Genomic DNA, 19,010 nt, shown 5'->3' with positions numbered 1-19,010 from the left:
GCTTTTATCCTTTTGAACTTGATGGTTTTATTTCTAGTCAATTGGTTATCAGTAAGACATACTATTTATATCACACAGAAACAGCCAAAATGAGGTATTAAGTACTGTATAGAAAACAAGGTAGCATTTCCAGATGCTTTAAAGACCAGTGAGTATTCTCTTGCTGAATTCTTTGTTGTGGGTTTTCAGGTCATTTCTTCACATCCTCGCTGGGATATCGAAAAGGGAACCGCTGTCTTGGCTCTTCTCGAACGCCTGATTCCTGCAAACTACCCGTTTTTAGCGAGGCTCATCAGAATGAAGATCCCCCCATTGATAACATATTTGGAAGGTGAGTTCCCAAAGCACAAGCCATTGAGCACCCAATTTAAACAAGCATTAATGGTATTTCAAACAAGCATTGACAAAGCTATTAAGCCTGGTGTTGGCTGCTAGTTTTTAGGCTTTGTCCACGCTTGTTTTTTTCACAGTTTTTGTAAGCCTTTACTGTGGGAGGAGATGCCAGGTACTCAAAAAGCCCACATTCCCTTAGTAGTCACTGGAACTAAAGAAAAATACTTTGTGGATGTGCTCCTTGTGACCCTCACGGGTGAGTAGTGCGCTCTACAAGTGTATTGATTGATTGATTGAAAAAGCAGAATGCCATCACTTACAGTGAAGTTAGCTTAAGGCTGATTTGGCCCATGATGAATGCTGTGGAGGGCAGAAGAGAATGTGAATGATATGAAACAATAGGTCAACAGATGAGGAGGTCGAACTATGAAATGTTATAATCATTTTGGTCTTGGTTATAATAAAGGAGTATTTTTCTATATGTATGTAATTTTAGAGCAGGTATGCACTTTTTATCTCTGAACCACGACGGCCATCCCCTATGTGATCAAGGCTGCATCTGACAGCCAAATGCATTCAGGCTAAAGCTCTGTAAAAATAGATCTTCTGCAAACAAGTGATGTGGCAGCCTTTCGGTTATATAAGAAAGGAAACCAAAATATATAAACCTAAAATTACAACCAGATATAAGGATGTAAGAGTGACATCAAGGGCACATGAACAACTGATGACATTGAATTCAAATCCCAGGACAGGCTGAGCCAACAGCCAGATTTTGCACACTTTGAATTGTGTGACTCTACTTCTGCTAGTGCTTGGTATTTAAGCCCATGGCATTTGAAATGTTGCCTGCTGTTCACTTTTACTTACGTATTTTCTTTTTTCCCAACTGCTATTTCAGCTGCAACTGAAAGAAACTTTGACTTGGAACAGTGGAAATGCGCGCTTGTTTCAGTAAGGATTAATTGCTAATGAATGTCACACATGGCTCTTAACGCATTGTCTTTCATATTCACTCATTTAGAGTGAATTAATGCAGATATTAAATTCATCCCATCATAGTGCTGTTCTGCTATGTGGTTGTAATATGTTCACCATATGCCTATTGTTTCTCTGGATTGTGAATGGGCACGGTGAGGGAGAAGCCAATCTCGGTACACAACTTTTTCCTAGAATGCAATATTTACCAGAACCATTTAAAACCTCATTGGCCATATTCACATTCAGAACCTTGGAATTACGTGCTTACTGCAGGTAGTCCTGTATGTATCAGATTTTATCTCCATGTTTTACCTACATAAATTACAGGCACTGCAGTGATTATTGCATTAAATCAATCTGACTGTTTTTACACAGGGTTAGAAATGTAGCCCCGTGTTGGAAATCAGGTCCTCTGACTCATTTTGTCCCCAGGATAGTCACACTAGCACAACATTCTTCTTTCCCTGGATTGTCACAATATCACTCTTCCGGGTCTGCCAACTGCTTTTCACATCATCAGAATGTTTATATTCTGCAATCAGTTTGGCATGTGATCAGTGCTCCCCATATTCATCTGAATTGTTACTCTGTCACTGTTCTAGTGTAACCTTGTAATGGCCAGGTTATAACTGTCTCTATTCAATCCTTGGTTGTCGCACTCCTACTTGGTTCCCTTGTAACAGTGTATTCTTTGCCAGGTCATCACACTTCACTTTGCTTTTATTGTGCTCCTGTGAGGTAATTTTCTTTTCCTTGTGTTCAGTCTTCACCCTTATTAACACTAAATTTTCATTCAGCCCTAACTCTGGTGATCTAAGAGTATATGGAGCAGATTTACAACCATGTCCGCCCCTTTTGCGTCACTTTTCCCACTTTTCCCATGTTAAAAGTGGCTCAAGGGGCTTGTAAATCAGCCCCTAGAGGTTTGCATTCTGCTCCTAAGTATATGATATAGCTGCAAAATCCCCATGTGTTTTCTGTCTGGATGGCTGCACTGTAACTCTTTTCACAATAATTTGCAGGTAGCATGCTTTTGGTGCGTATGTTTCTGTGTAAATCACTGCCACTGTAAAGGCATCCTATTTCTTCTGACCACTGATTTCACACCACACTATTTACGTGCTGCTCTATGTGTTCTCTGGTTCTTCTGTCCACACATTATTTCATCATTACTGAGGTTGTTGTCAGCTGAAGTTTGTTTTCCCATATCTTCTCAAAGTCACTGCAAACATCAGCTGTGGATAATGCATTAATGTTTATATTACTGCATTAAAGTCTCTCACTGTTTTCTTTTTAGTTCCTGGGGACTATCCTGAAGCAAGCACCATACAGAAAATGGCATGCCTTTTTTATGGAAGAACTCACCGCACAAATTGACAGTTTTGCCAATCATGAGAATGAGGAGGTTAGTGCTCTCAAGGGTCATTTGGAAAGGCAGTTTAATACAAAGTCAGAGAAGGATATAACTTTGTATTCCAATCGCACTGTGATTGGTAAACTACACTTGTATACTATGGGTGCACAGCACTGGAATTAGTCAGTCGGGAAAATCAGGTATGGTTCTCCAACTCCCTGGAAAAGCCAACCTTCTTAGAGTCAGATGGAGATAAACACCATGAGGTAATTCCTCTCCACCTGGCTCGTTAGGAGACACCACATACCAGGGCTATACTCCTTGCCCTAATGGATCTTCTTTAGCCAATAGGTATTCTTCATTAGAGCCACTCCCCATTCAGTGGATGTAAGGTCATATTCATGCAAAAATCAGTGGAGCTATTGTTCCTATTGAAAAGCAAGGATGAAAGAAAGGCAGACAAGAAGGCGGAACCCTAAGGATTATTTCTTGGTGCCCTCACACATCAATGAGGATGTCATGCTTCATAGTGGGCGTGCTCCTTGTAAGGCCATCACTGTAATGCTCTATGGGCCCCACAAAGAGTCGCTTTAGCGGGGATCTTTTTATTTTTGCTGTCTGATGAAAAGTGTCTGTGTGAGGGCATTTTGAATGTGAGGGGTGGAGTGAAAGTCTAAAGTGAAGGGAAGGGAGACTAAAACTATCTAAGAGATACCAAACTGGACCTTAATGTGATGGGTCCCTTGCAAGGATTAAAAAACATAATTTAGTAGGGTGATGTACCCAAGTAGCCTAAAGTGTGGGCAGGTCGCTATGTTTCACGCCCAATGGCCTAAAAAGGATCCACAATGCTTCTTCAGTACCTAAAAAAACGGGTGGATAACCCTTTCCCACACCTAAGGCGTGACATCCAGTATAGGTATTCCCTCAAAAGAAAATACCCGGTTCAACAAGTTAAAAATTGATCATCCAATCTAGAAAATAAATGAGAATATAAAAAAAACACACAGTAAGCAAATGTTTTGTATATATGGTCCAATGATTCACTGGAATCGCTTTTCCAGCTCACTGTATCACATTGTCTCCAAAGGTACAAATGTTCATGCTAATATTGGTGCTGATCAGTCACCACAATGTGAAAAATGTGAAAAACACACTTGTACTTACAATATAACAGATAAAGCAAGTGGACATACGTGGAACAGACAACATAAAACCAATCTCTGGTGGTGTTACACATCGCTTCATGAGTGATTGGTTGTCTTCAGGTGTGAGTGCAGGGTCTTACACTTTGATACAATGTATTATGCCCCATAGTTCAAAAGCACAAGAGTCTATTCTCCTCTGCTTTAAGGTGCAGGTAATTGGAGTGATTTTTACAGGTGTGGTGTGTGCATTTGCGGGAAGAAGTGATGACCAAATGGCCAATGAGGAGAGGAGGGGTAAACTTGAGCCAGTAGGAGCAAGCCCCTCACGTGCTGGTGTAACAGAGGTATCATCCCTCATTGGCGGCCATCTCAGACTGTGTAGTGCTGAAATGCTGGCCGACCCAAAGTCAACCATGGTTTTTGAAAGGTGGCATCTAAGCAGTAAACTAAGACAGTTGAAGGTTTTCTTAATGGAAGGTGATGGTAAGAGAAATGTATGGGGCACCTAAGTGCTCACGCATATATAGTGACGGGAAGCAAGTCAGGTGCACATAAGTGCTTGCCATCCCTCATGGATTATTCTAGGCATATTGGTGTCTATGTTCATGTTGTAAATATGGGCGGTCACATTTAATAAGTAACAAGGGCGGCTAAGTGGTCTGCTGCCAATGGATTTGCATGCTTGGAGAGCACTGTTGGGCAAATGGCTAATGAGGATAAGAGAGAAGAGTAGGGGTGTGCTAGAAGTCATAGGAGTGAGACCCTCATGTGCTGGTGTAACAGAAGTATCATCCTTCAGTGGTGGCCATCCTGGAGTCTGTGGTGCGGTTAAATGTTGGCTGGCCCTAAGTCATCAATTATATTAGTAAAACGGCGTCTAAAACAGTAGACTAACACAGTTAAATGTTTTCTTATGAAGGGTACCACCTCATTGTTTCCACAGAAACATTTGTAGTAATGAAGAAGATACCCATGGCAAGTCGCAAAAGGCTTATTGTAGGAGAGTAGGGTCTGCTATCCTATGGTCACCCCAAATTTTTGCTTTTTGCTTCACTGGTTTCTGACTTAATGTGGCTGTGGGCCTGCTAATCAGACCCACAGCCTGCTGTTCTCTCTCTAAATTGATGCCAATGCACTTTAGGTGCATTACGAATTGGAACTGGTTCACCTTATGAGCCCCTGTATTAGTGCACCCTAGGTGCCCAGGGCATAGGTGTATCCAAGGCCTACCAGGGGCTGCAGCATGTATTATGCCACCCCTGGCCTGGCCTCCATATTTGACACAACTGGCTGATCACTCAGCTGGGGTAAGTCGGTGTAACCACCTCTTACTTAGGTACAGTATGTCTGTGCCTAACCCTAAACTGGACACATATGTTCCTATCAGCCACTCCTATGGAAGGCCTCATCAATCCTGGAGGCAGAGTGCTTGGAAATATGTGAGATGGTGCTCTGGCATGAGCTGAGCCTGTCTGCAGCTGTCGGGAACAACTCCCTAAGCCGTTCCGGGATATTGCCATACCATATACTCTTAAGTGCATTATAATCCTCGCGGTTAAATGCTATCTTTGGTTTGGCTTTATCAAAACATGTCGAGTAAGGTGTCATACGAATTGGAATACTATCCCCTCGCCAATTCTGGCGACGGGGATAGCATTCCACCCTTCTAGAGGGACACGACATGTGTGTAGCCTTAACCCCGGTTAAAGTTAAACAGAGCCTCAGCTTCACAAAATGGACGCTGCCACCACAGACACAAGTCTGGCCTCCTGCTGCTGACCGAAACTCGGCAGATGGTGGCCTGGACAAAGGGTTTCCTGCCTTGGGAGGTGCGAGCACCACCCCAGGCAGGATTTTGTGTATTAGGTAGGACAGGGCTGAAAAGAATCAGACATGCCCGGGGCACACAAGGTGTCCCCGTGCATAGGCCAGTCCAAACCGGTTCTGGGGCCTTCCAGCCCCAGTCCTGGCGCGGAGCTGGACAAAGGAAAGGGGGTGTAACCGCCCCCCTTCCTGGTTCCTCCCAGAGGAGGGACCTAGTAGGTGATCCACCCCCAGTTTGGGAATAAGAGGGGGAGCAGTGCCATTGCACAGCAGATCATCCCGAAATCAACTTAAAACTAAGAAGAAGACTGGACTTCGACATTCTGCTGCACAGAAGACTGAAGAAGAATCTCCCTTGTGGCCAAGGAGTGACCACCCTGTGAACACAGGTACCAACCAGCGACTCGACGTCTGCTTTGCCACCGCCTCCCGCCGGAGACCGAGCCCAGAGCCCGACAAGAACCAGACTCCCAGACCTCTCAGAGCCCGATCCACAGTCCCTGCGAAGAAGGGACCCGTGGAGGCACCGAGTGACGTGGGACCGGACCTCTTGAAAGACACTCGAAAAGCTGACTGCGCAGCTTCTGAGGCATCCTCGACGTTGTGCTTTGGGGATTGAGAACCCCCACCACCGAGCAGCCCTTGCACCAAAGATCAGCCCTCCAGCATCTCCACGATCTGCGTGGGGCCCTTTTGCATTGTGCCACTCGACGCGCCATCCCGGCCACTAGCCACGCGGCCAGCGGCCATCTTGGCGACGAACCCGAAGATTTAAACAGCAGGTCTGGTTGCTCCAGACCTACCCAAGCTCCTGTGAAAAGGAGCCCTCGCTCTGACCTTGCTGGTCCGAGTGAACAGCATCTTTCAACTCCTGCGTGGCTTGCATTTGCCAAGGCCTGTTTGCTCCGATCAGGTCGCCGACACCGCCAACAGCGAGAAGCCTACGTGGGACAGCTCATGACCGACTCCCGGACGTCCTCGACCCCGGGTATCCACGTGGCTGCAGAAAGAAGCTACCCGACAACGCCTGTTTGCACCCGACATCGCCTGGTTCCACTCTGGTTCCACGGTAGTCACTGGCTAGTGACTTTGAACACTGTCCCCTCTGCTTTCAGGTCTTCAACTCTTCAGATCCACCCTTGGATCCACCGGAACTCTTCTCATCGAGCCGCCTGCAGCATCTTCAGCTCCAAGCACCATCGACCAGCGTGACGAAACCCGACACATCTTCGACCCTGTGCACCCGCTTCCTGTGGTTGAGGTAACTCAGCTCTGCCGGTGCTCCTGCACTGGTACACATCCCAAGGGCCTGTGTTTTAAGTTTCAGCTCCGTAGGTCACTCGGAAGGTTCCTAACTTTCTAACTTTGTGCTTTTTACGCACCATAGACTTTGTATTGAGAAGTGCGTGCACTTTGAACACTGCACCCGAGTCCCGTGGGCCTTTCCCGACTTAGTTAACTCCAGTCTCGAATAGCTCCAGCGATTCCCAAGGCCCTAGGCCTCTTCACTTTCCTCCTGGTATCTCTTATACCACTTTCTTAGTATATGGTTTAGGTGGCCCCTAGGGCTCATCCATATTGTGCAACTTTTGTGTATTTTAAACTGTCTTGTGATTTAACGCTTGTGCTTCTGTGCTCATAAAGAGTCCAGGGGATTTTATAGTTAATAAATCAATATATATTTTCAATATATATCTGTGTGGTGTCCCTTTCATTTGGTATTCAAGGGGGTTGTGTATGGTATAACAGCTGGCTTCACATGCCTTTCAGAGTTTAGCCTAAGACTGCTTTGTCCACGTTACCACTAGGATAACTGGTCTACAAGGTTGAATTACAACCATCATCATAAGGGTTGCTTGGCATGGTACAAAGTGATCACTAGAATTAGTGAGCATTATATACCAGGCCAACTTCTCACATTGGTGAGCAGCGGATTGGGATCTGAGCTTGCTGTTGTTTTACCATTACAATCTTTGAGATTATCATTTGAAAGATCATACAGGTACCTGCTAGGTACATATAAAACAAGACTAGTATACTTAAGTTCTACTGAACTTAGTTGTTGTAGAGCAAAGGGAGTAGCACACCCTAGCTACAACTACTAGATAGGTTTAGTAGGTAAACACCAGTGTAGGTAGATTGCAACACATCCACCCACACTAGAGCAATGTCTGGAGCAGAGGGGTCCAGTGGACTTACTCCTGTTGAGAGTGACCCTCCAAGGGCACCATCCAAATTTGCTATTTTTTCCTTTAAGGAATTAAGACAGCTTTGTGTCTTAAGGGGTCTGAAGACAGGGCCTTCCCCTACTACAGACCACCTAAGAGAGCTCTTAGACCAGTCTGAGACTCTAAAGCCCTCTAAGGCAAACCCCACAGGGGATGCTGAAGGAGGCCATCCTTCAGAGGATGACACTGTAGACACCCCTGCCCCTATCATCCTAGTAGATGAGGAAGCCTCCACCACTGGAGCTCCTCAAGTAGATGTAGAGGAAGAGGAAGAAGAAGAGGAGGAGGAGGTGGAAAGCAGTGAGTCAGATGATGACAGAGATAGTCAGGTGCTGGTCAGTAGACTGAACCAGGCTAACTTAAGTCAACTTGGGAATGAATCAGGTAACAACCCATTCAGACCCCCAGGTGGACTTAACCAGGGCCATAGGAGGAGGAGGCATCACTCAGGTGAATCCAATACCTCCCATGTCTCTAGAGGCTCTCATGGTCACCCCAGAAAGGAGATGACTAGCCCTCAGAGAAGGGAACATGAGGCCAAGATGAGAGAGGCTGAGCTTAGGATCCAGAGGCAAGAGTTAGAGGTTGCCCTGGCTAAGGAGAAACTTGCTAGAGCAAGACAGCCTAGAGAGAGTGGGGTAATAGAACCCACTGGTGGCAGCAATATCCACAAGGATAAAGACAGGTCTTTTGATAATAGAAACCTGAGTAAGATTGTGCCCCCCTACAAAGCTGGGGATGATATCCATAAATGGATTACTGCAATGGAGAGAGCCTGCAGAGTACAGCAGATCCCTCAGGAGCAGTGGGCAGCAATCTTGTGGCTCTCCTTTGAAGGTAGAGGCCGAGACAGACTCCTCACAGTTAGTGATGGGGATTCTAGAAACTACCTGGTCCTGAAGAGTGCTCTGATTGATGGGTTAGGCTTAACCACTGAACAGTACAGGTTAATGTTCAGAGATACCCAGAAGACACAGACTCAGGACTGGTCTGAATTTGTTGAGTGTGCCACTAAGGCTCTGGAGGGATGGTTGCTGGGAAGCAAGGTTACAGACTATGAAGGATTGTACAATTTGCTGATGAGAGAACAAATTTTAAATAATTGTCAGAACCAGCAGTTGCATCAACATTTGGTTGACTCAGATTTGACCTCTCCCCAAGAATTGGGAAAGAGGGCAGATAAATGGGTAAGAACCAGAGTTAAGCAAAAGAACCAGAACCAGAACCAGGGTGGTGACCAGAAGAAAACAGACCAGAAGGGTGGGGAGCAGAAAGCTAAAGACCAGAAGTCTTCAACAGGGCCCCAAACTGAGACAGAGGGTGGGTCCCAAACTTCCAAGAAGAAGAAGAAAGAAGGTCAGAAGAAACCCTGGTGTAAAACTTGTAAAAACACCTCTCACTGGACAAGTGAGTGTAAAAAGGGTGGAGCCCCCAGCACTGCAGCCCCTAAGGCACCTGCACCCACTAGTACAGTTAGCAGTGCTGGTCCTCAAGCCAAGGGTTTAGTGGGAATCACTTTGGGAACTGAAGGAGATTCTGACCTAGTCAGAACCCTTACACAGGCTGTTCTGGTTTGTGAAGGGGACATAGATTTGACCCCTGACATAAGTCCCAGTAACCTGGGCAAATACAGACAGACACCTTTGATTAACAACAAAGTGGCTCAAGCTTACAGGGACACATGTGCCAGTGTCACTATGGTGACACCTAACTTTGTGGACCCTGGACAATACATGCCAGGCGATGATTACCTGGTGACCAATGCCAGCAATGTCACTACTACACATAGTGTGGCACTTGTTAACTTTTCCTGGGGAGGGGTAACTGGCCTAAAGAAAGTTGTGGTTAGTGCTGATCTCCCAGTAGAATGTTTGTTGGGCAATGACCTGGAGAACTCTCTATGGTCAGAAGTTGAGTACAGGACTCATGCAGAGATGTTAGGGATATCATCACATGTCCTTGCTGTGACCAGGTCACAGGCCAAAAAGTGCCTCTCTGAACCTCAGGCCCTGGATCCTGGAACAATGGACCAAGTACCTCCCAAGAAGAAGAACAGGAGGGTTAAGGCTGCGCCTTCCCAACTGCCTACAAGTGAGGATCAGGCTTCACAGGAAACTGATCTTGAGACCCCTGAAGGAACTGTCCCTGAAGAACTTGAACCTGATCAGGTTGAGTTTCTGGGGACAGGGGGACCTTCTAGGGCAGACTTGGGGCAGGCTCAGTTAACCTGTCCTTCTCTTGAACCCCTCAGACAGCAGGCTGCTGCTGAGGCTGCTGGGAATGCTCAAGGTGCCCATAAAGTATATTGGGACGATGGACTCCTTTATTCAGAGGCTAGAGACCCCAAGCCTGGTGCTACCAGGAGGTTGGTTATACCTCTGCAATTTAGGGGCTTCCTACTCACCTTGGCCCATGATATTCCTTTAGCAGGACACCTAGGCCAGAACAAGACTTGGGACAGGCTTGTCCCTCACTTTCACTGGCCTCACATGTCTGAAGACACCAAGGAGTTTTGTCGCTCCTGTGAAACCTGCCAAGCCAGTGGTAAAGCAGGTGGAACAACAAAGGCCCCCCTGATACCACTACCTGTGGTGGGGGTTCCCTTTGAGAGAGTGGGGATTGATATTGTTGGTCCAATGGATCCCCCTACAGCATCTGGGCACAGATTCATACTGGTGGTAGTGGATCATGCCACCAGGTACCCAGAGGCAATTCCCCTTAGGACCACAACAGCTCCTGTTGTGGCCAGGGCCTTACTTGGAGTTTTCTCCAGAGTGGGGTTTCCTAAGGAGGTAATATCAGATAGAGGTACCAACTTCATGTCTGGATATTTGACAGCTATGTGGAAGGAATGTGGTGTAAACTACAAGTTCACCACTCCTTATCACCCACAATGCAATGGGCTTGTTGAGAGATTTAACAAGACCCTAAAGGGCATGATTAAAGGATTACCTGAAAAGCTCAGGCGAAGATGGGACATCCTTCTGCCCTGCCTTTTGTTCGCTTACAGAGAGGTCCCTCAAAAGGGGGTTGGCTTCAGCCCCTTTGAATTGTTGTTTGGGCACCCTGTAAGAGGACCCCTGTGTCTTGTGAAGGAAGGATGGGAGTTACCTCTCAAAAAGCCTAAACAGGACATAGTGGACTATGTACTTGGTCTCCGCTCCAGGATGGCAGAGTACATGGAAAAGGCATCCAAAAACCTTGAGGCTAGCCAAGAATTACAAAAAGCTTGGCATGACCAAAAGGCTGTCCTTGTTGAGTTTCAGCCTGGACAGAAGGTATGGGTGTTGGAGCCAGTGGCCCCAGCAGCACTCCAAGACAAATGGTCTGGACCCCATACAATTCTGGAAAAGAAGGGAGAGGTTACCTACTTGGTGGACCTAGGAACTCCCAGGAGCCCCCACAGGGTGCTCCATGTGAACAGATTAAAGGCATATGTCAGCAGGGCAGACATGGGCTTGCTCATGGCTACAGATGAGGGACAGGAGGAAGAGAGTGACCCTCTCCCAGACCTGCTCACTCAGAACCCTGAGGATGGCTCAGTTGATGGTGTGGCCTTAGGTGGCAGCCTCACTGAACATCAGCAACATGACTGCAGACAAGTTCTACAGGCATACAGGCATATGTTCTCCTTGACACCCAGTCAGACTAACTGGTGTACACATGTGGTGGACACTGGTGACAGTCTTCCTGTAAAGAGCAAAATTTACAGGCAACCTGACCACGTCAGGGACTGTATAAAGACTGAGGTGCAAAAGATGCTGGAATTAGGTGTCATTGAGCCTTCAGAGAGCCCCTGGGCTAGCCCAGTGGTTCTGGTCCCCAAACCTCACACCAAAGATGGCAAGAGAGAGATGAGGTTCTGTGTGGATTACAGAGGACTCAATGCTGTCACCAGGACAGATGCACACCCTATTCCAAGGGCAGATGAGCTCATTGACAAGTTGGCTTCTGCCAAATATTTGAGCACATTTGACTTAACAGCTGGCTACTGGCAAATCAGGTTAGCTGAGGAGTCTAAAGCCAAGACAGCATTTTCTACCCCTAGTGGGCATTATCAGTTTGTGGTGATGCCCTTTGGTTTGAAAAATGCACCTGCCACCTTCCAAAGGTTGGTGAACCAAGTCCTCACTGGGTTGGATGACTTTTGTGCAGCTTATCTGGACGATATTGCTGTCTTTAGCTCCACCTGGGAGGATCACCTGATCCACCTGAAGGAAGTGCTTGAGGCTCTGCAGAAGGCAGGCCTCACTATCAAGGCAACAAAGTGCCAGATAGGGCAGAGCAAGGTTGTATACCTGGGCCACCTTGTAGGTGGAGGCCAAGTTCAACCACTGGAGAGTAAGATCCAGACCATCAAGGACTGGTCCCCTCCAACTACCCAGACTCAGGTCAGAGCTTTCTTGGGCCTGACTGGGTACTACAGGAAGTTTGTTAAGAACTATGGGTCCATTGTGACTCCTCTTAATGATCTGACATCCAAGAAGATGCCCAAAAAGGTTCAGTGGACAGAAATCTGTCAAAAGGCAGTTGATGACCTGAAGAAGGCCATGTGCTCTGCACCTATCCTGAAGAGTCCTGACTACTCAAGAGAGTTCATTGTCCAAACAGATGCTTCTGAGTTGGGAGTGGGAGCAGTGCTTTCACAGCTTAATGTAGAAGGCCAGGACCAGCCCATTGCTTTCATTAGCAGAAGGCTGACCCCCAGAGAGAAACGTTGGTCAGCTATAGAGAGGGAGGCCTTTGCTGTGGTGTGGGCCCTGAAGAAGTTGAGACCATACTTATTTGGCACTCACTTCAAGATTCAGACCGACCATAAGCCCCTCCTATGGCTTAATCAGATGAAGGGTGAAAACCCCAAACTACTCAGGTGGTCCATTTCCCTACAGGGGATGGACTTTACAGTGGAGCACCGCCCAGGGACTGACCATGGCAACGCAGATGGTCTCTCCAGGTACTTCCACTTAGAACATGAAGACACAACTGGTCAAGGTTAGTCTAATGTCCCTGCGTTTGGGGGGGGGTTATGTAGGAGAGTAGGGTCTGCTATCCTATGGTCACCCCAAATTTTTGCTTTTTGCTTCACTGGTTTCTGACTTAATGTGGCTGTGGGCCTGCTAATCAGACCCACAGCCTGCTGTTCTCTCTCTAAATTGATGCCAATGCACTTTAGGTGCATTACGAATTGGAACTGGTTCACCTTATGAGCCCCTGTATTAGTGCACCCTAGGTGCCCAGGGCATAGGTGTATCCAAGGCCTACCAGGGGCTGCAGCATGTATTATGCCACCCCTGGCCTGGCCTCCATATTTGACACAACTGGCTGATCACTCAGCTGGGGTAAGTCGGTGTAACCACCTCTTACTTAGGTACAGTATGTCTGTGCCTAACCCTAAACTGGACACATATGTTCCTATCAGCCACTCCTATGGAAGGCCTCATCAATCCTGGAGGCAGAGTGCTTGGAAATATGTGAGATGGTGCTCTGGCATGAGCTGAGCCTGTCTGCAGCTGTCGGGAACAACTCCCTAAGCCGTTCCGGGATATTGCCATACCATATACTCTTAAGTGCATTATAATCCTCGCGGTTAAATGCTATCTTTGGTTTGGCTTTATCAAAACATGTCGAGTAAGGTGTCATACGAATTGGAATACTATCCCCTCGCCAATTCTGGCGACGGGGATAGCATTCCACCCTTCTAGAGGGACACGACATGTGTGTAGCCTTAACCCCGGTTAAAGTTAAACAGAGCCTCAGCTTCACAAAATGGACGCTGCCACCACAGACACAAGTCTGGCCTCCTGCTGCTGACCGAAACTCGGCAGATGGTGGCCTGGACAAAGGGTTTCCTGCCTTGGGAGGTGCGAGCACCACCCCAGACAGGATTTTGTGTATTAGGTAGGACAGGGCTGAAAAGAATCAGACATGCCCGGGGCACACAAGGTGTCCCCGTGCATAGGCCAGTCCAAACCGGTTCTGGGGCCTTCCAGCCCCAGTCCTGGCGCGGAGCTGGACAAAGGAAAGGGGGTGTAACCGCCCCCCTTCCTGGTTCCTCCCAGAGGAGGGACCTAGTAGGTGATCCACCCCCAGTTTGGGAATAAGAGGGGGAGCAGTGCCATTGCACAGCAGATCATCCCGAAATCAACTTAAAACTAAGAAGAAGACTGGACTTCGACATTCTGCTGCACAGAAGACTGAAGAAGAATCTCCCTTGTGGCCAAGGAGTGACCACCCTGTGAACACAGGTACCAACCAGCGACTCGACGTCTGCTTTGCCGCCGCCTCCCGCCGGAGACCGAGCCCAGAGCCCGACAAGAACCAGACTCCCAGACCTCTCAGAGCCCGATCCACAGTCCCTGCGAAGAAGGGACCCGTGGAGGCACCGAGTGACGTGGGACCGGACCTCTTGAAAGACACTCGAAAAGCTGACTGCGCAGCTTCTGAGGCATCCTCGACGTTGTGCTTTGGGGATTGAGAACCCCCACCACCGAGCAGCCCTTGCACCAAAGATCAGCCCTCCAGCATCTCCACGATCTGCGTGGGGCCCTTTTGCATTGTGCCACTCGACGCGCCATCCCGGCCACTAGCCACGCGGCCAGCGGCCATCTTGGCGACGAACCCGAAGATTTAAACAGCAGGTCTGGTTGCTCCAGACCTACCCAAGCTCCTGTGAAAAGGAGCCCTCGCTCTGACCTTGCTGGTCCGAGTGAACAGCATCTTTCAACTCCTGCGTGGCTTGCATTTGCCAAGGCCTGTTTGCTCCGATCAGGTCGCCGACACCGCCAACAGCGAGAAGCCTACGTGGGACAGCTCGTGACCGACTCCCGGACGTCCTCGACCCCGGGTATCCACGTGGCTGCAGAAAGAAGCTACCCGACAACGCCTGTTTGCACCCGACATCGCCTGGTTCCACTCTGGTTCCACGGTAGTCACTGGCTAGTGACTTTGAACACTGTCCCCTCTGCTTTCAGGTCTTCAACTCTTCAGATCCACCCTTGGATCCACCGGAACTCTTCTCATCGAGCCGCCTGCAGCATCTTCAGCTCCAAGCACCATCGACCAGCGTGACGAAACCCGACACATCTTCGACCCTGTGCACCCGCTTCCTGTGGGTGAGGTAACTCAGCTCCGCCGGTGCTCCTGCACTGGTACACATCCCAAGGGCCTGTGTTTTAAGTTTCAGCTCCGTAGGTCACTCGGAAGGTTCCTAACTTTCTAACTTTGTGCTTTTTACGCACCATAGACTTTGTATTGAGAAGTGCGTGCACTTTGAACACTGCACCCGAGTCCCGTGGGCCTTTCCCGACTTAGTTAACTCCAGTCTCGAATAGCTCCAGCGATTCCCAAGGCCCTAGGCCTCTTCACTTTCCTCCTGGTATCTCTTATACCACTTTCTTAGTATATGGTTTAGGTGGCCCCTAGGGCTCATCCATATTGTGCAACTTTTGTGTATTTTAAACTGTCTTGTGATTTAACGCTTGTGCTTCTGTGCTCATAAAGAGTCCAGGGGATTTTATAGTTAATAAATCAATATATATTTTCAATATATATCTGTGTGGTGTCCCTTTCATTTGGTATTCAAGGGGGTTGTGTATGGTATAACAGCTGGCTTCACATGCCTTTCAGAGTTTAGCCTAAGACTGCTTTGTCCACGTTACCACTAGGATAACTGGTCTACAAGGTTGAATTACAACCATCATCATAAGGGTTGCTTGGCATGGTACAAAGTGATCACTAGAATTAGTGAGCATTATATACCAGGCCAACTTCTCACACTTATCATAAGCACTGCTTTTTGTGGTATATGAGACTCTAAAGCAGGTATGTTACATGGTCTCAATGGTGAAATGGTAGATCAGATCCCCTGTATGACGGCATGTCAATAAATCCATTGTAAGGGAGTATCTGATTTAGCAGGAGACTGACATGGGAATTACACCTTGCACCAAGGGATTTCATCATTCAGACCTTTGCTGTTCATGGAGAGGCAGAAAATACACCATTGCTCCCTTCTGAAAAGTTTAACAGGACTACATGAGTTACTTGCCATACATGAAACAAATTTGTTTACAGTGTGTCTTCTTTATTTTCTAATTTAGTTTCTAGGTTGGATGATCAATTTTAAAATTTTTGAAAAAGAAGTTTTTTTCTAGGACAATACCTACACTGCAGTGTAGGTATGGGGTAGGGTTACCCCCCCATTTAGGTTCTGAAGAAGCACTTTGGATCCTTTTTGGACCATCATGCGCAAAACATGTTGACCTGACCACACTTACAGATTTAGGCTACTTGGATACATCACGCCCCTGTAATAGCCCCTACCAAATTACGTTTTTCAATCTTGCAGAGGGAACCATCACATTAAAGTCCTGCGTGGTATCTCTTAGACTGTTTTAGTCTCCCTTGATTTCACTATACCCATTCACTCCACCCCACACATTCAAAATGCCATCACACTGGCACATGTCATCAGATAGCAAACCTAAAAAGGTCTTTGCTAAAGCGACCCTTCGTGGGGCACTGCAGCACCAGCCCTATGAGGAGCACATCCTATGATGATATAGTACATCTTCATGGATGTGTGATGGCACCAAGATATAATCAAAGGGATTCTCCCTTCTTTGTCAGCCTTTCTTTCTTCTTTGCTTCCTGAAAGGAACAGTACCTCAACTGCTTTTTGGATTAGCAGTTTCGGAGCATAGGTAAATGTAAATGTGTTTCGATTTATATAGCGCACTTTAACCCAGGGGTCCCAAGGCGCTTGCTTAGGGAACCCGTCCTGGTATTCCCCTGTGAGATATCTCGGCCAGGTATCCACATGGTGAAAGCCAGGCATCCCGCCGCGAGGGGCCGTAGTGGAGATTAAGCAAGCTATTGCCCAGAGTCGCAGAGTGTGACCCCGTGAGTCGAGTAGGCACCGGAGCGAGAATTGTCGACTCCGTGGAGTTTTTGAGCCCGAGACCCGCCGAGGCGGGGAATCGAACCCTGGTCCACGGCCAATCCCAGCTTCCGGGTCTGCCGCCTCTAACCACTGAGCCACGCTTCTCCACTTAGGTACTGGACCTTTACTGGCTCCCAGTCCTCCCTCTTCATTGTTTTGAGTCATATTCATGGCCATATCCAAATCTCTACAATGTCCAGAAGATATAACATGACATAACATAACAAACATTTCGCTCAACTCATTAAGAGTTGTTTCATAGTGTGATTTGAAGACATGTGTAGAGTGAATCAAAGATGAATACTCCTCTATAAGAATTACTCTCATAGAGTGGGCAGGAGTTTCTTTTCATTCTTAACTCAGACTGTCTTTAATTTACTCCCATATTAGGGTTTTATTTTCCGGTGCCTCGGGAAGTGCCTCGCCGCATGCGATGATACTGAGCTGATCTTACGTTACCTTCGAAAGATGTTCAATTCTACTAAGTTTATTACAACTCCTCACCATGCAGTAAGTATCAAGTGTATTTCTATTCCCCTTAGGTAAAATTTGACCCTGTATGACCAGAACAAGCACATGGAGTCTTAAGGAACTGAAGAACATCTGGGTTATATTGTTCTGGATTGTAACTTCATTAAAGGAGCTTGATGGTAAATTAATGATAACAGGAAACACCTTCCTCACTTAGCACATCCTGTCACCCAAAAGTGTGATATCTACCCCATGGATAGCCAAATCATATCAGAGTGGAAACCCTCCGCAGAGTGGGTGAAGACTAAGCTAGCTGAAACTAGAAGTGTAGTGCCTTTGTTCGGGTTACTACTGCTGCATTTCATCAGGGATTATTTTTGCCTCTTTAGGTGATCCGTCTTGATGGACACAAGTGAATTATTTATATAAATCAAGCTTAATCTATGTAGCAGATAAATGGGATGACGATCTAAAGCTTTGTGAAGCTTTCAGAAAGGCCCAAATAGATAACAGAGCTGTCTTTTTCTACCTGTTGTCAGAGGGGGGCGATTTCTCAAAGAATGAAGGACAGAGCAGAATCTGGTATAATCCCTGCACAGTACCCTTGAGGAAGAGAGGATAAGCATTCCTTCTAAAGAAAGTGCACTCCTTCTTCCCAAATGCTTGTGTACTAAAAAGTCCTTGCAGTTTCTTTAGGTGAAAAACCAGAAAGAACCAAGTTACAGAACACAAATAGTGACTGAACTCTCATCTTATTGTCCATAGATGTTTCTTCAGTAGCATGGTAAGGACACTCCAGCATAGTTGTATAGGGGGTATCCTTAAATCATGCTTTCTGGAAACTGAATATATTTGCTTTACTAGTGGAGAACCATTTGTAATTGCCAGTTGTAAACACTGAAGGTCCAATCAAGAACCGTATCATTATAATTTCTTTCGAATATGGAATCTCTATTCCTAAATGCCTGTGTTTGGTTAATGTTTCCCTAATGCTGTGAGTTGTCTTTCACTCTTTGCAGGATATAATAATTGGATTTCAAACATGTGCCAAGACTCATCCATTCGAAAGCCGTCGGGTGATTGAAGAGTACAAAGGCTATCTTTTTGCTATTGACCTGGTAAGAACCATGCATCTCTTTTTGTCTCATATTTCCAACTTTCCTCAGCAGTGGCGATTCACATCTATAAAAGTGTAATTTGCAATTAGATAACAGTTTACAAGAAAGAAAAGCAAAAATATGTCTAAAGGCGTAGGTGGTCTACAATACCGAAAACAAAAGAAATTTAAATATTTATTTTGAATGGGCTTATGATACCAAATGCAACAATGTCTTAAATTCACTATAAACAACAAGAACATTCAACCTTTACTTCCTCCTTTGCATTACTCATGACTTCAGAAGTGATAGAGCTCAGAGGGAAAGGCTGCCTTCCAAGGCGACTCGCATTTAGGAATCAATACAAGACAGGGTCTAAGACCGGTCCCTGCACTCCGAGGTGGCGGAGTACTCAGGATCAAACACCAGGCCTGGCTAAAGGCTGGGCTCTGTATCCACAGGATACACAATACAGTTACATTGAGGAAAGGGGAAGGGCTCTGTTCATAACTCCAGTTGAAATAGTGACTGGCTTAAGCCAGGAGGCAACCTTCACTGGCCCTGGTGTGTTGTGCTACATTCAGGACATCCTGGGGCCGAATAGCAAAGGCAATCTGAGACAAAAGTCTAACT

The 19,010-nt window shown here is 46.8% G+C and overlaps 1 protein-coding gene across 1 annotated transcript in view; it reads left to right on the top strand.

Annotated features, from left to right (window-relative positions):
- LOC147668321 (maestro heat-like repeat-containing protein family member 1) overlaps positions 1-19,010 on the top strand; it is a 48,948-nt gene that overhangs the window by 14,150 nt on the left and 15,788 nt on the right. Inside the window, exons 7-11 of the mRNA XM_086948599.1 lie at positions 190-331; positions 1,235-1,287; positions 2,612-2,719; positions 17,200-17,319; positions 18,300-18,398. Coding sequence (XP_086804725.1) covers positions 190-331; positions 1,235-1,287; positions 2,612-2,719; positions 17,200-17,319; positions 18,300-18,398 — 522 coding nt within the window. The remainder of the gene's footprint in view (positions 1-189; positions 332-1,234; positions 1,288-2,611; positions 2,720-17,199; positions 17,320-18,299; positions 18,399-19,010) is intronic.

The sequence above is a fragment of the Lissotriton vulgaris genome, unplaced genomic scaffold (genome assembly GCF_964263255.1).
Source record: "Lissotriton vulgaris unplaced genomic scaffold, aLisVul1.2 SCAFFOLD_555, whole genome shotgun sequence".
NCBI lineage: Eukaryota > Metazoa > Chordata > Amphibia > Caudata > Salamandridae > Lissotriton > Lissotriton vulgaris.
This window is presented reverse-complemented; position numbering and strand designations above follow the sequence as displayed.